The 14,332-nt window shown below is 41.2% G+C and overlaps 1 protein-coding gene across 3 annotated transcripts in view; it reads right to left on the reverse strand.

Moving 5' to 3' along the window:
• The window catches only part of EIPR1 (EARP complex and GARP complex interacting protein 1), a 335,275-nt gene that overhangs the window by 73,125 nt on the left and 247,818 nt on the right, over positions 1-14,332 (reverse strand). The window contains exons 1-2 of one of the 3 annotated variants that reach the window (XM_056564096.1): positions 5,405-5,572; positions 5,045-5,144 (exon numbers count right to left, since the gene is read on the reverse strand). In XM_056564096.1, the coding sequence (XP_056420071.1) occupies positions 5,045-5,144; positions 5,405-5,454 (150 nt within the window). In that variant the 5' untranslated portion in view covers positions 5,455-5,572. Of the gene's footprint in view, positions 1-5,044; positions 5,145-5,303; positions 5,573-14,332 lie in introns of those variants that run through there. The other 2 variants (XM_056564095.1, XM_056564094.1) reach the window with 2 other exon arrangements.

The raw sequence follows: 14,332 nt of genomic DNA on the forward strand, positions 1-14,332 counted from the left end.
GCTGATTTTACAAGGGTTCTGACATAAACACAAAACAATAAATACCCAGATGTGACCCCATTTTGGAAACTACACCCCACACGTGTTTGACGAATTTTTGTTGAAGTTGGATGTGAAAATGAAAAAAAAATGGAAAAAAAAATTCACTAAAATGCTGCTGTTACCCTACAATTTTCATTTTCAAAAGGGAGAATAGGAAAAAGAATCCCCCCAAAATTTGTAGCCCCATTTCTTCTGAGTAAGAACATACCCCATGTAAAATGCTATGCGGGCAAACTACAATGCTCAGAAGAGAAGGAGCGCCATTGGGCTTTTGGCAAGAGAATGTGTCTGAAATTGAAGGCCATGTGCACTTTACAGAGCATATACGGTATTTCCATATTCAGAAGAAATGGCGTTACAAATTTTGGGAGGCTTTTTCTCCAATTACCCCTTGTGAAAATGAAAAATTTGGGGTAACACCAGCATTTTAGTGAAAAAAAAATCAAATTTTTCATTTTCACGTCCAAATTTAACGGAAATTTGTCAAGCACCCGTGGGGTGTTAAGGCTCACTGTACCCCTTGTTACATTCCTTGAAGGGTGTAGTTTCCAAAATAGTATGCCATGTGTTTTTTTTTTTTTTTTTGCTGTTCTGGCACCATAGGGGCTTCCTAAATGCGACATATGCCCCCCAAAAACCATTTCAGCAAAATTTGCTTTCCAAAAGCCAAATGTGACTTTTCTAAGAATTGTAGTGCGCACGCAGTGCACTTGACGTCAACACATGGGTATTTCCATACTCAGAAGAGATGGGGTTACAGATTTTGGGGGGCATTTTCTCCTATAACCCCTTGTAAAAATGTAAAATTTGTGGGAAAACCAGCATTATAGTGAAAAAAAATTTTTTATTTACACATCCGACTTTAACAAAAAGTCGTCAAACACCTGTGGGGTGTTAAGGCTCAGCGGACCCCTTTTTACGTTCCTTGAGGGGTGTAGTTTCCAATATAGTATGCCATGTTGGTTATTTTTTTTGCTGTTCTGGCACCATAGGGGCTTCCTAAATGTGACATGCCCCCCAGAAGCCATTTCAGAAAAACTCCAAAATTACATTGTCGCTCCTTCCCTTCTGAGCCTTGTAGTGCACCCAGAGAGCAATTGACATCCACATATGAGGTATTTCCTTACTCAAAAGAAATTGGGTTACAAATTTTGGGGGGCTTTTTCTCCGTTTACCCCTTGTAAAGTTTCAAAAACTGGGTCTACAAGAACATGCGAGTGTAAAAAATGAAGATTTAGAATTTTTTCCTTCACATTTCTGCTATTCCTGTGAAACACCTAAAGGGTTAACACACTTTCTGAATGTCATTTTGAATACTTTGGGGGTGCAGTTTTTATAATGGGATCATTTATGGGGTATTTCTAATATGAAGACCATTCAAATCTACTTCAAAACTGAACTGGTCCCTGAAAAATTCAGATTTTGAAAATTTTGTGAAAAATTGGAAAATTGCTGCTGAAATTTGATGCCCTCTGATGTCTTCCAAAAGTAAAAACATGTCAACTTTATGATGCAAATATAAAGTAGACATATTGTTTATGTGAATCAATATATAATTTGTTAGGAATATCCATTTTCCTTACAAGCAGAGAGTTTCAAATTTAGAAAAATGCTACATTTTCTAAATTTTTATGAAATTTTGTGATTTTTCACCAACAAAGGATGCAAGTAACGACGAAAATGTACCATTGTGTTAAAGTAGAATATGTCACGAAAAAACCCTATCGGAATCAGAATAATAGGTAAAAGCATCTCAGAGTTATTAATGCATATAGTGACAGTGGTCAGAATTGCAAAAAAGGGCTCAGTCCTTAAGGTAAAAAAGGGCTCAATCCTTAAGGGGTTAAAGAACGTATTTGCAAATTATGGTGGAAAATAAGTATTTGGTCAATAACAAAAGTTCATCTCAATTCTTTGTTATATACCCTTTGTTGGCAATGACCGAGGTCAACCGTTTTCTGTAAGTCTTCACAAGGTTTTCACACACTGTTGCTGGTATTTTATTTTAGTCCATTCCTCCATGCAGATCTCCTCTAGAGCAGTGATGTTTTGGGGCTGTCGCTGGGCAACACAGACTTTCAACTCCCTCCAAAGGTTTTCTATGGTGTTTGAGATCTGGAGAGTGGCTAGGCCACTCCAGGACCTTGAAATGCTTCTTAGGAAGCCACTCCTTCATTGCCCGGGCGGTGTGTTTGGTATCATTGTCATGCTGAAAGACCCAGCCATGTTTCATCTTCAATGCCCTTGCTGGTGGAAGGAGGATTTCACTAAAATCTCATGATACAGGGCCCAATTCATTCTTTTCTTTACACGGATCAGTCCTGGTCCCTTTTAAGAAAAACAGCCCCGAAGCATGATGTTTACACCCCCATGCTTCACAGTAGGTATGGTATTCTTTGGGTGCAATTTAACATTCTTACTCCTCCAAACACAACGAGTTGAGTTTTTACCAAAAAGTTCTACTTTGGTTTCATCTGACCATATGACATTCTCCCAATACTCTTCTGGATCATCCAAATGCTCTCTAGCAAACGTCAGACAGGCCCAGACATGTACTGGCTTAAGCAGGGGGACATGTCTGGCACTGCATGATTTGAGTCCCTGGCGGCATAGTGTGTTACTGATGGTAGCCTTTGTTACTTTGGTCCCAGCTCTCTGCAGGTCATTCACTAAGTCCCCCCGTGTGGTTCTGGGATTTTTGCTCACCGTTCTTGTGATCATTTTGACACCACGGCTTGAGATCTTGTGTGGAGCCCCAGATCGTTGGAGATTATCAGTGGTCTTGTATGTTTTCCATTTTCTAATTGTGGACAGGTGTCTTTTATACTGATAAAAAGTTCAAACAGGTGTCATTTATACAGGTAATGAGTGAAGGACAGAGGAGACTCTTAAAGAAGAAGTTACAGGTCTGTGAGAGCCAGAAATCTTGCTTGTTTATAGGTGACCAAATACTTATTTTACCGAGAAATTTACCAATTATTTCATTAGAAATCCTACAATGTGATTTCCTGTATTCTTTTACCCAATTCTGTCTCTCATAGTTGAGGTATACCTATGGTGAAAATTACAGACCCCTCATCTTTTTAAGAGGGAGAACTTGCACAATTGGTGGCTGACTACATTCCCCCCCCCCCCCCCCACTACATATATGGTATACAACAGCAGACACAAATCTAAAAATTCCAGTGAAGGGTTTTTACTGTAGCAAAAAAAAAAAAAATCTAAATCTGATCCAGAGAATGCAGAAAATGCTGCTCATGAACATTGTAGCCCCTACACAGTTTTTGTGCCCACTATGCCTTTTCCAGCCACCGGCTATGTAGGGAATCATCGAATGAGCCTGTGCTGCAGTTATCTACACTGCTGTTTGGCTAGTAATATGCCCCATTTTACATAATGCTGACACCTCTGCATCCCTGCTACCTCCTACTTTGTCAACAAAGATGTATTTACCCGGCGACATTTCTTTTTAATGTTGGATTTCAGTATATTACGTTGTTTTTTTGTTGTTTTTTTTTTTTTTTTTTTAACTAGTGATAAGTCACATGATCATTTCTCTTTTTAATGTTATCTCTACATGTCCGAATAAAGTGCAAAATCACCTTTTAATAGCATAAAAATAGCCCAAAAAATTCAAGCAGAATTAAGGGGATACCTAAAGGATCCCTAAAAGTTAAAACTCATCCCCCTAATCACAGTATCTGATCCAACCACTGGGAAATCCGATCATGAGAACCAAGGTTCCTTATACCCCAAATAAATGGAGCAGATTTTTCCATGGTCAACCTCCGCTTCTTTCACCAACTATGAAACTTCTGAAGACATTATTAAACTGCATACAATATAAATATATAAAATTATTTAAACACCCCCTAAAAAAAAAAAAAATTTAAATGAAAAGTTGCAGCTGAAACTACAAAAAAAATAAAATTTGAAAAATACAGTAGGAATACAATGTGTGAACACAGCCTAAAGACTTCAAACCTTTAAAAAAATAAATAAATAAATAAAAAAACACACTTCCGAAAAACACACTTTGAAAAAGAAAAAAAATTATCATAACTGCACATCATTTAAGCTTACACTAACTAACTTATGGGCCTAATGAGTCTACTGGGGTGACCTCCAGCACCAGAAGCCTAATTGGATGACCAGGTGCAATGATCAAACACCCCACCCCCCCCTTAGCCATTCATGGGAAATGTAGGCTGCCTTACAGAGCTTTGAATGTTTACATGCTGATGAAGACAGCAACCTGTATTTCGCAGATAGTTAACACAGAGCTTGGGATTTAGTCAGCTTGAAACTAAAGTAATTCCAAAATTAGGGGGGTTATCCACCATAAGGTGATTTTAGTATGTACCGGGCAGACAGTAATGGACATGCTTAGGAAGGATCTGCGCTTGTCTTGAGGATAAATGGCTATGTAGTGAGATTACCATAATACTGTGGCTAGCTCTTTGTGAACTGGTATTTACTGTTTCAGTTTTCTTTTTTTGACAACAAATCCCATAATCACATTTTCCTCCCTCCCACACATCAGCCAACCCACCCATTGAAACATAAATAAGCTCCATCCATTCAAAAGACCTGTGGTTTTCAATCAGGGTGCCTACAGCTGTTGCATTAGTTGGAAATTGATCTCTCTCCCACCAAGTGATTGCTCCACCCATTGAAGCAGACGGGCTCCCTGTCATCAGCTGACTAGTGAGTCAGGTCTCGGCCGCATTGCAACCTGGGAAAAATCTGAGACAACAGTCATATTGTATGCTGTTAAAAATAAATATTGGGGTGAAAATCACATAAGAAATGTGAGAAAACCGTCACACACAGGTAAAGACACTATATTATGAACTACACTAACTTTACAGCCCCTGTAGCATAGTCAAATAAAAAAAATCCTGGAATACCCCTTTAACTCTGTATCAGGGACTTGTGTTAAAGCAACATGGCAAGTGCAACACTAACAGAACAGAAGTCTCGCTTTATAAGGATTATTTACCACAGCTTTTGTAGAGCTTTCTTGTAAATCCCAGATCATCAAGTAGTTATCGGCCAGAGACATCACTTTTTTTCCATCGCCCAATGGTTCCCAAGTGACACTAGAGGAAATAAAGACACATACATAAGACACTGACATCTTAAGAAAACTCAAACAGATTCTGTCTTTGAGAAAAGCATTAGATCTTGTCCATTTACATGGATGTTGAAAGATTTTTATAGTGATTTGCCAACTTTTAAGGTCCAGTAATATGTCCTACGGTAATTGATTCCTTATTGTCTCTTTACAACAATCCTGAGTAAATCCACATTTTTCCAATCCACTGAATAGACAACTGGTATGGAGAGTATAGAAGCTCACAGTATCCTGTGTATACATTGATGTCTGGCGAAAACTAACTTATTCCCCATGCACAGGATAGGGGATATGTAACTGATTGCGGGGGGTCAAACCGCTGTGGGCCCCCACGATCTCCAGGAGAGGACACAGGGCTCTCAGTGAGGAGCGTGTGTTGTCTACCGGTAGAAATGAATGGAGCGTGTGCCGGTTGCAGCATGCGCTTCTCCCTGAGTGCCAGGTCCCATCCCGTTGATTGTGGGAGGGTCTAACTGCTGGGACTCCCTGCGATCACCGGGATGGAAACTGGCGCCGATTGCAGCACAAGCTTCTCACTGAGCGCTAGGTCCCATCCTGGGGATCGCAAGGGGCAACAGCAGTCAGACCCCCCGCGATCACCGGGGCGGAACCTTGCGCTCAGTAAGAAGGGTGTGCTGCAACCGGCACACGCTCCATTCATTTCTATTTTAAATTCATTTTTTTTCAAGATCAGATCCTAAACTTCCAGCCTGGTGATTTATCTATATTTCCCATAGTGCTATGTATCTGCAGTATAAACATTTTTACCACCTGTTTATGCATGCGCAGATGAGTAACAGCTTTAACGCCTGCATATGTATGTAATGTCAGGTATGATGGGGGCAGAAGCGAGCCAGGAAAGAAAACATGGGATAATTTGCCTTCCTCTGGATCATAACAGAAAGTGTGCCCGGCACCGACTGAATAAGTCTGTGCTAGGACTGCGCAGACATTGCTGCCCCCATAGGATTTCTTCTGAAGAAAGAATTATTCTTTTGGTAGCGGAAATGGGATTCTCCTTCACCAGAAATTCTAAGCGTAATTAACAGAAATGTTACCGTGTGAACATAACCTTAGTGTTTAAGACTCAAAAATATACTTATGCAAACACAGAAAGGAAATATAAAGTAGCACTCATCATCATGGTAAGGATTAAATCTTCTTTAAATCCTGTCTGACGTGAAACGGATCGTTGCCTCCACACCCGCCGCCTGCACCTGATCTTCAACTCTCCCTGCTGTTGTAAGACTGCTTATGTTTTATCCAATTTTTAAAGAAACTACATTAAGACTAGGTTGACACACAGGTTTTTTTTCTGGACAACTGCCAGTCTTAATCTTTCCAGTACTTTCCAGTATCAGCTGCTGTATGCTCCACAAGAAGTTCTTTTCTTTTTGAATTTCCTTTCTGTCTGACCACAGTGCTCTCTGCTGACACCTCTGTTCATGTCAGGAACTGTCCCCATTGCAAACCTATCCTGCTCTGGACAGTTCCTGATATGGACAGAGGTGTCAGCAGAGAGCACTGTAGTCAGACAGAAAGGAAATTCAAAAAGAAAAGAACTTCCTGCGGAGCATACAGCAGCTGATAATTACTGGAAGCTCTGTGTTCTAAAAAAATAATTTCCTCTGTAGTATTCAGCAACTATTAAGTACTAGAAGGATTAAGATTTTTTTTATAAAAGTAATTTACAAATCTGTTTAATTTTCTGGCACCAGTTGATTTAAAAAAAAAAAAAGTTTTCCACTGGAGTACCCCTTTAAGAAGATTTTATTTTGACCATGATGGTAGTGCTACGTTATCTTTCCTTTCTGTGTTTGCTTCATTTAGCATTTGGGAACCGCTCGGTCTTCATCGTGGTCTCTGACTATATACAGCTGTCTATCTGTCCTCCCATGTGATGGACCCGTAAAACAAAAGAAGAACAGGCGCTTCCTTGTGGAGAATCAACGGGATCACAGGTGCGTGAGAAGGGAGGGTAAAAATGAAAGCTCACCCTGCCAGGTTGTGCAAATTCCCACACAACAAGGATCTGCGTTTGTAGTATAGTGAACTGGGTCTGCAGCCTTCCTGGAATCGACAGAAATGCAGAGGTGAAAGCTTCAGGGGTGCAGGAATACAGGCACTGACCAAGAAGGGGACCAGTGAAGCCAGGTAGATATCAAACAGCTTTAATCCAATGCGACGCGTTTCACCGCGCTTGCGCGGTTTCATCAGGCATAGCAAACACTTCGCCGGAAGGGGTTTATATACACACAGGTATTAACCCCTGCCTGACTTGGTGAGATTAACAAATACGGATCGATACGGTCAGTATTTATAAAATTTATAAAAACATGTTTGACCCTGGGCACAATATACATTATGCGATATCGCATTTCTTAGACTCAGTTGCACTTTACTTCTATAGCGGCAGGTGACTCATGCAATACGATGGCTTGCAGTCTGTGATTCCAATTGGTCATAAATCAGTTTTTTTATTGAATGTTTTGTCTTGTTTTTAAGGCCGCACATTTGTTAATGTTGTAATGTTGTATTGTTGTGCATTTTTTTATTATATGTATATATTTTTTTGTGTTCTTTTATTAAGGTAAAAAATTTTGTATTTTGTTAATCTCACCAAGTCAGGCAGGGGTTAATACCTGTGTGTATATAAACCCCTTCCGGCAAAGTGTTTGCTATGCCTGATGAAACCGCGCAAGCGCGGTGAAACGCATCGCATTGGATTAAAGCTGTTTGATATCTACCTGGCTTCACTGGTCCCCTTCTTGGTCAGCGCCTGTATGTGATGGACCCGGCAATGCCTAGTTTCTTTTTTGCTTTATGGTTGTCAAAAATAAATATTTACTTTAAAAGCAAAATGTGTCTCATATTTTCCAGATTTTGCTTTTGCTTTTAGGAGAATTTTTAGGTTTGCTTTTTTGTTTTACAGAGCTGTTTTTTGTAGCTTTTTTATCTGCATGTTATTTCAACCAGGTCTTTATTTGCCATTTTCAAGCATAAAATAAGTAGTATGCACAAAACTAGTGTATTTCTAACTGAATACAATTGGGGGGAAAAAACTGTAGTATTTTGAGACGTAAAATATCTGTTTCATTCCTCAAGAACTTGGCCTTACACTCAATTTTATAGAAAATGGTAAAAAAAAATAACAATGTATAAAGTAAGAAGTTCATTTCAGCTCCTTCATATATTCCAAGTCACAGAATTTGTCTCTTTTTTTTATAAAATCTAGGCCACGGAAAAGTAGAACTCTCTTCTGGCAATAACATTCCCCGATCTGAGTTTTTTCTCTAAGTTTCATTAACCCTAGCATTTCCACTCCCCATAGTTATTAAAATATGGATGATAGTTATTAAAATATGGAGGACTGTTTCATATAGCATATAAACTCTCACGATCTCCGTATATATCAATCCTCTTTGCTGATTGGCATCCTGTTGCCCAGCCTACCTGTCATTGACAATACGCAGGCTTCCATTCCCATAATTACACAGCTCCCATCACATAGTTCTGTTCCCTTTAGAGAGTAACACAAGCGCACAGGTCACCGCTCTCACAAGATCACAACGCTCGCATCCGAAAAAAAGATGAGAACGTATTCGAGTTCGGCAGGTAACACTACTCCCATTAATTTAGGAAAAGTGTCGGATGAGTAAGAATGTTTAACTCCTAATAATAACACGGATTTGTTCTCCAAGTCACAGGAATTACCTCCACATATTCCATGATTTACAGTACTAAAAATGTATCTAATACTCACACAAATGGTTAGTCAGCTGCCAGTATGTAGAGTTACTAAATTATGTTACTGAGCAGGGGTGGGGCAAAAATCTAATAACCACCCAGGAGGAGCCTTTTTGATTTAAAAATAAACACATAACTAACAAGAGATTTCAACATCAATTACAAAAAAAAATAAAGGAGTGAAAAATAAAATTATTTCATTCTAAAATTATTATTACTAAATAATTAATAGATTGATGACAGATGTTTTCTACCATCTCACTATTGAATGACATTGACTTTGGAAAGCAAAATTTTTATAGTGCTAGAAACAATTTACACTGAGATATTTAACAATGGCATGATCAAAAACAACACTCTTCTTTGTCATCTTTGGGAATCTCTAAATTGCTTTTGAGTAAGCTTTAAAAAAATGTTACATAATTCTACATATCTATATCTGAATTTCCATATATTCAGCAATCTTGTGTTTGTCATCAACTCTATTCACAACTGACCTTTTTTTAAATTTATTTATTTATTTATTTTTTATATTAGTAGCGATCTGCCTTGCCAGATTAAAGGTGTTATCCACCCCCCCAAAAAAAGTTTGTTTTTTTAAATATACGTGCCCAGTTTGTGAGATTAACATTAACATAAAAAAATCCTATACTTACTTCCATTGCTCCCCCACAGTCTTGTTATCACAGCGCCCTGGCCTCAGGTTTATTTCACTTTCTGGAGCTGCAGATAATACTTCACATTGCTGTATAGTCAATCACTGGCTGCACTGATGCCCTGCCTCAGCCAATGACTGGCTGAGCAGCAACGTGACGTGCTATTTGCAGCAACCGGAAATTATGTTCACCGGAGACTGGGCGCTGCAATGACAAGGCTGCAAGGGAGCAATGGAGGTAAGTATAGGATTTTTATTTTATTTTATCACATAGACTGGGCACATTTATTGCAAAAATGTTTTTTGCTGATAACCCCTTTAATCATACAACAACAAAACCAACTGATTTAAATGGAGTCTTTTGGAGGCTCGCACAGCAATGTGAAAATAGCCATACTAAGGGGAAATGCACCATCTCATCCCCCCAAAAAAAAACAGAACTATACGTTTCCCTTGTTTTATAGTGGTGCTTTTTTTTTTTTTATTTTTTTTTTTAAAGAACACAAAAACTATTGCTCAGATTCATTAATACGCCTGAAACCAAAAGTGTCTGGTTTTGTCTATAACAACCTATCAAAGCTCAGCTTTCATTTTAGAAAAAGCTTGTTAGGGTATAAAAGCTGAGTTGATTGGTTACCAAAAGGAATGTTTTCATTCCCAAGTTCATTAAATTTTCTATTGTTTTAAGAGGTTTAAAAACTTACGGCTAGGGCTGGGCGGCATGACCAAATATGTGTATCATGGTATTTTTTTTTAACTTACAGCGGTTCCACGGTATATAACGGTATTTTCATCCCCCTCAATCATGTGACCCGACAGCGCTGTTCTGCCCCCCCCCCAACACCCCCGCCCCAATCATGTGTCGGGCGGTGTTCGGCTCCCCCCCCCCCCCAAATCATGTGACCCGCCACCGCTGTTCTGCTCCCCCCAATTAATGATCAGCCCAGCGGGGTACTACTCACAGATGTCACCTTCAAGCACTGCCCTCCTCCTCTTTATTGGGGGCCGCCAGGCGCTGGAACTCACTGTACGCCAGTGGTCTCCAACCTGCGGACCTCCAGCTGTTGCAAAACTACAACTCCCAGCATGCCCGGACAGCCAACGGCTGTCCGGGAATGCTGGGAGTTGTAGTTTTGCGACAGCTGGATGTCCGCAGGTTGGAGACCAATGCTGTACGCTGTATCCCTATGCCCGGGCTGCAAAAGATACAGACATTTTTTTTTAACTCACCCACCTCAGCCGCATGCAGGGGACTGGAACGTGGACAGCCGTCAGCCTATCACCGGCCGGAGCGATGCCCCGCCCCGGCAAGTGATAGGCTGAGCCCACTGTCATGTAAGAAGCCGGCTCCTTACATGACAGTGGGCTCAGCCTATGACTGGCCGGGTGGGACATCGCTCCGGCCGGTGATAGGCTGACGGCTGTCCACGTTCCAGTCCCCTTCGTGCGGCCGAGGTGGGTGAGTTAAAAGTTTATTTTCTGTATTTTTTGCAGTCCGGGCATAGGGATACAGCGTACAGCAGTGGTTTCAAACCTGCGGACCTCCAGCTGTTGCAAAACTACAACTCCCAGCATGCCCGGACAGCCATTGGCTGTCCGGGCATGCTGGGAGTTGTAGTTCTGCAACAGCTGGAGGTCCGCAGGTTGGAGACCACTGGCGTACAGTGAGTTCCAGCGCCCAGCGGTCCCCAACAAAGAGGAGGAGGGCAGTGCTTGAAATCTGTGAGTAGTACCCCGCTGGGCTGATAATTAATTGGGGGGGGGGGGGGGGGTCAGAACAGCTAGGCTGATAATACATTCCCGAGGGGGAGTGGCCCAACCGGTATTGCGGTATGGGGGAAAATTCATATTGTCCAGCCCAAAAAATTCGGTATTTGGTATGAACCTGAATACCGCCCAGCCCTACGTAAGGCTATAAAATCTCCAGAATCTGGGGTCCGAAATTCTGTAGTGTGATTGGTGCAGCAGAATCCCATTGAAGACAATGGGAGGCTGCTGCACAATTTTTTTTTGTAGTGGAACTCCAAAGCGGAATTCCACACAGAAACTATGTAGTGTAAATAAGCCCTATGTCAGTTATGCTGTTCTACCTAGTTGTAAATAAGTAAAACAATAAAAATAATCATGAAACATGCTTCAATAATGTCATAGTTACATGGGATTTTCTATGGAAAAATCATTTATGTTATATAGCTTCCTGTGCACTTAAAAAAAAAAAAAATCCCACATACTTTCCATCCCTGCTCTTCCACTAAAGCCACTCTTCCAAGTCTACATTACAGTAGTCTTCTAATGACATTTTGTGCTGGCAGGAACTGCCCGGCCAAGTGATTTGAGAAGAGGGAATGAAACATCACAGGAAGAAGAGCACCATATTGGGGACCAGAAAATGTGACAGAGGCAGTAGCGGAGGAGTAAGTATGAGGGCTTTTTTATTTTCAATGCACAGGGAGGCGTACTGTATAAGATCAATTTATGTTTTCCCAGAAAACCCTTAAAATAGTGAGGTCAGTACTGGAAAGGTCATATTTACTATTGTGCAAAATGGCAACTGAAAAGATTTTGAAATACCAGTGGACAGTAAACACAACTTTAGTAATCAGTGTCAGGTGGCTGCTGTTAAGGCAAAAACAATCATGGAAAACATCTAAATGGGCATAGATGCTTATTATAGAACATACACAGCTCAAAAAACAAAAATGGAACACTTAAATAACACAAAGTAACTCCAAGTCAATCACACTTCTGAGAAATCACACTGTCCACTCAGGAAGCAACACTGATTGACAATCAATTTCACATGCTGTTGTGCAAATGGAACAGACAACAGGTGGAAATTATAGGCAATTAGCAAGACACCCCCAATAAAGGAGTGGTTCTGCAGGTGGTGACCACAGACCACTTCTCAGTTCCTATGCTTCCTGGATGATGTTTTGGTCACTTTTGAATGCTGGCGAACACTGATTCTACAACCCATACAAGTGGCTCAGGTAATGCAGCTCATCCAGGATGGCACATCAATGTGAGCTGTGGCAAGAAGGTTTGCTGTGTCTGTCAGTGTAGTGTCCAGAGCATGGAGGCGCTACCAGGAGACAGGCCAGTAGATCATAATGGAAATATTCAGTGAATAACTGCAAAACTTCTGTGGTGTGCTACGTTACTTCTTTCTGATGTGTTATATGGTTTGGGACCCTAACCGTGCACCCACGAATACATAGAGAGTGCCTTATTCTTCTTCAATATATCCATATCCAAACCTCCATGGGTTGATAAATTTGATTTCCATTGATAATTTTTGTGTGATTTTGTTGTCAGCACATTCAACTATGTAAAGACGTAGTATTTCCTATGATTAGTTCATTCATTCAGATCTAGAATGTTTTATCTTAGTGTTCCCTTAATTTTTTTGAGCAGTGTAGTTCTGTATCTATGCAGCTTACTAGTAGGGCCACACATGGAATACAATTTTGGACACCTGTATATAAGAAGGACATGGCTGAACTGGAGCGGTGCAGAGGATACCTCGTACTGTGATTCGCATCCCGCGATGCGTTTGCAGCCTGCCCACTGTCTCTTACCTCCCCCTTAGTCTCCATACACTTCCTGCTTGCCAGCTCACGCGCCCCCGCCTCCTAGGGCACTGTGAAATTTAAAGGGATAGTACACATTTAATTGGTTCTTCCTCTCCCATGACCCTATAAGTACAGGCACTTCCTTTTGACCCTTGCTGTATCTTTGTGCCTTATCAGTCTAAGAGAAAGCGTTCTGTTTGTGCCTTGCCATGGTCCAGACACTGTTGCTACGTATCCTGACCTTACTCCTGTGCCACCTGCCCTCTTGCTTCATGACCTGACCTTGCTACTGTACCGCATGCCCTGACCTCCTGCCTGTCCTGACTACGAGTTGCCTTATCTATCCAGTACCACGTTACATCTCGGACGCCTGTGTGCACGAGTTGTATCAAGGGTAGTAACCTGGGTGCCGCCTGCCAGCCTGCCACTGCAAGTCCACCCCGTTTTGCAAATGCAAGTATTGACCAAAACAGGTCAGGAGAGATAAAAGGTCTTCTTTAACCCCTTAATGGCACGGCCTATTTGGGCTTCAAAGGCCATCTGCAGCAAAAGACAAACTTATCCCCTATGCACAGGATAGGAGATAAGTGTCTGATCATGGGGGGGGGGCTCTGCCGCGGCTCTCCCGTGCAGGAGGCGTGCTGGCCATAGTGTGACATTGTGGATGACATGCCCCCTCCATGTATCTCTATGGGAGAGGCGGGGGGGGGGGGGGGGGGGGGGAAGCGTTCGTGCATCCCCGCTTCTCCCATGGGAGAGGTAAATGCTACGCGTATTAGCTGCTCACATAGAGTGGGAATGCGGGGCCCCATGCAGGAGATCGCGGAGTCCCAGCGGTCGGACTCCCCGCAATCAGACACTTATCCCCTCTCCTGTGGATAGGGGATACGTTGTAGCTGTCTCACTTTAAGTGGCTTGATTTTTCTTTATGCCATTCAATGTATGGAATAAATAACATTATAGTTTTATAGTGTACTCATTATGGATGCGACGATACCAAATGTGTATGTTTTTATTTTTATTTTATTTTATTTTTTTACAAACATAGGGCTTTAATGGGAAAGTGACACTTTTTAAAAATATATTTATCTTTACGATTTCTTGTCCCCTTAGGGGACTTGAAGCTGCGATCTTTTGATCAATTTTACACTATACTGTTGTACATCTGTACTACAGCGG

The sequence above is a fragment of the Hyla sarda genome, chromosome 3 (genome assembly GCF_029499605.1).
Source record: "Hyla sarda isolate aHylSar1 chromosome 3, aHylSar1.hap1, whole genome shotgun sequence".
Classification (NCBI taxonomy): Eukaryota; Metazoa; Chordata; class Amphibia; order Anura; family Hylidae; genus Hyla; species Hyla sarda.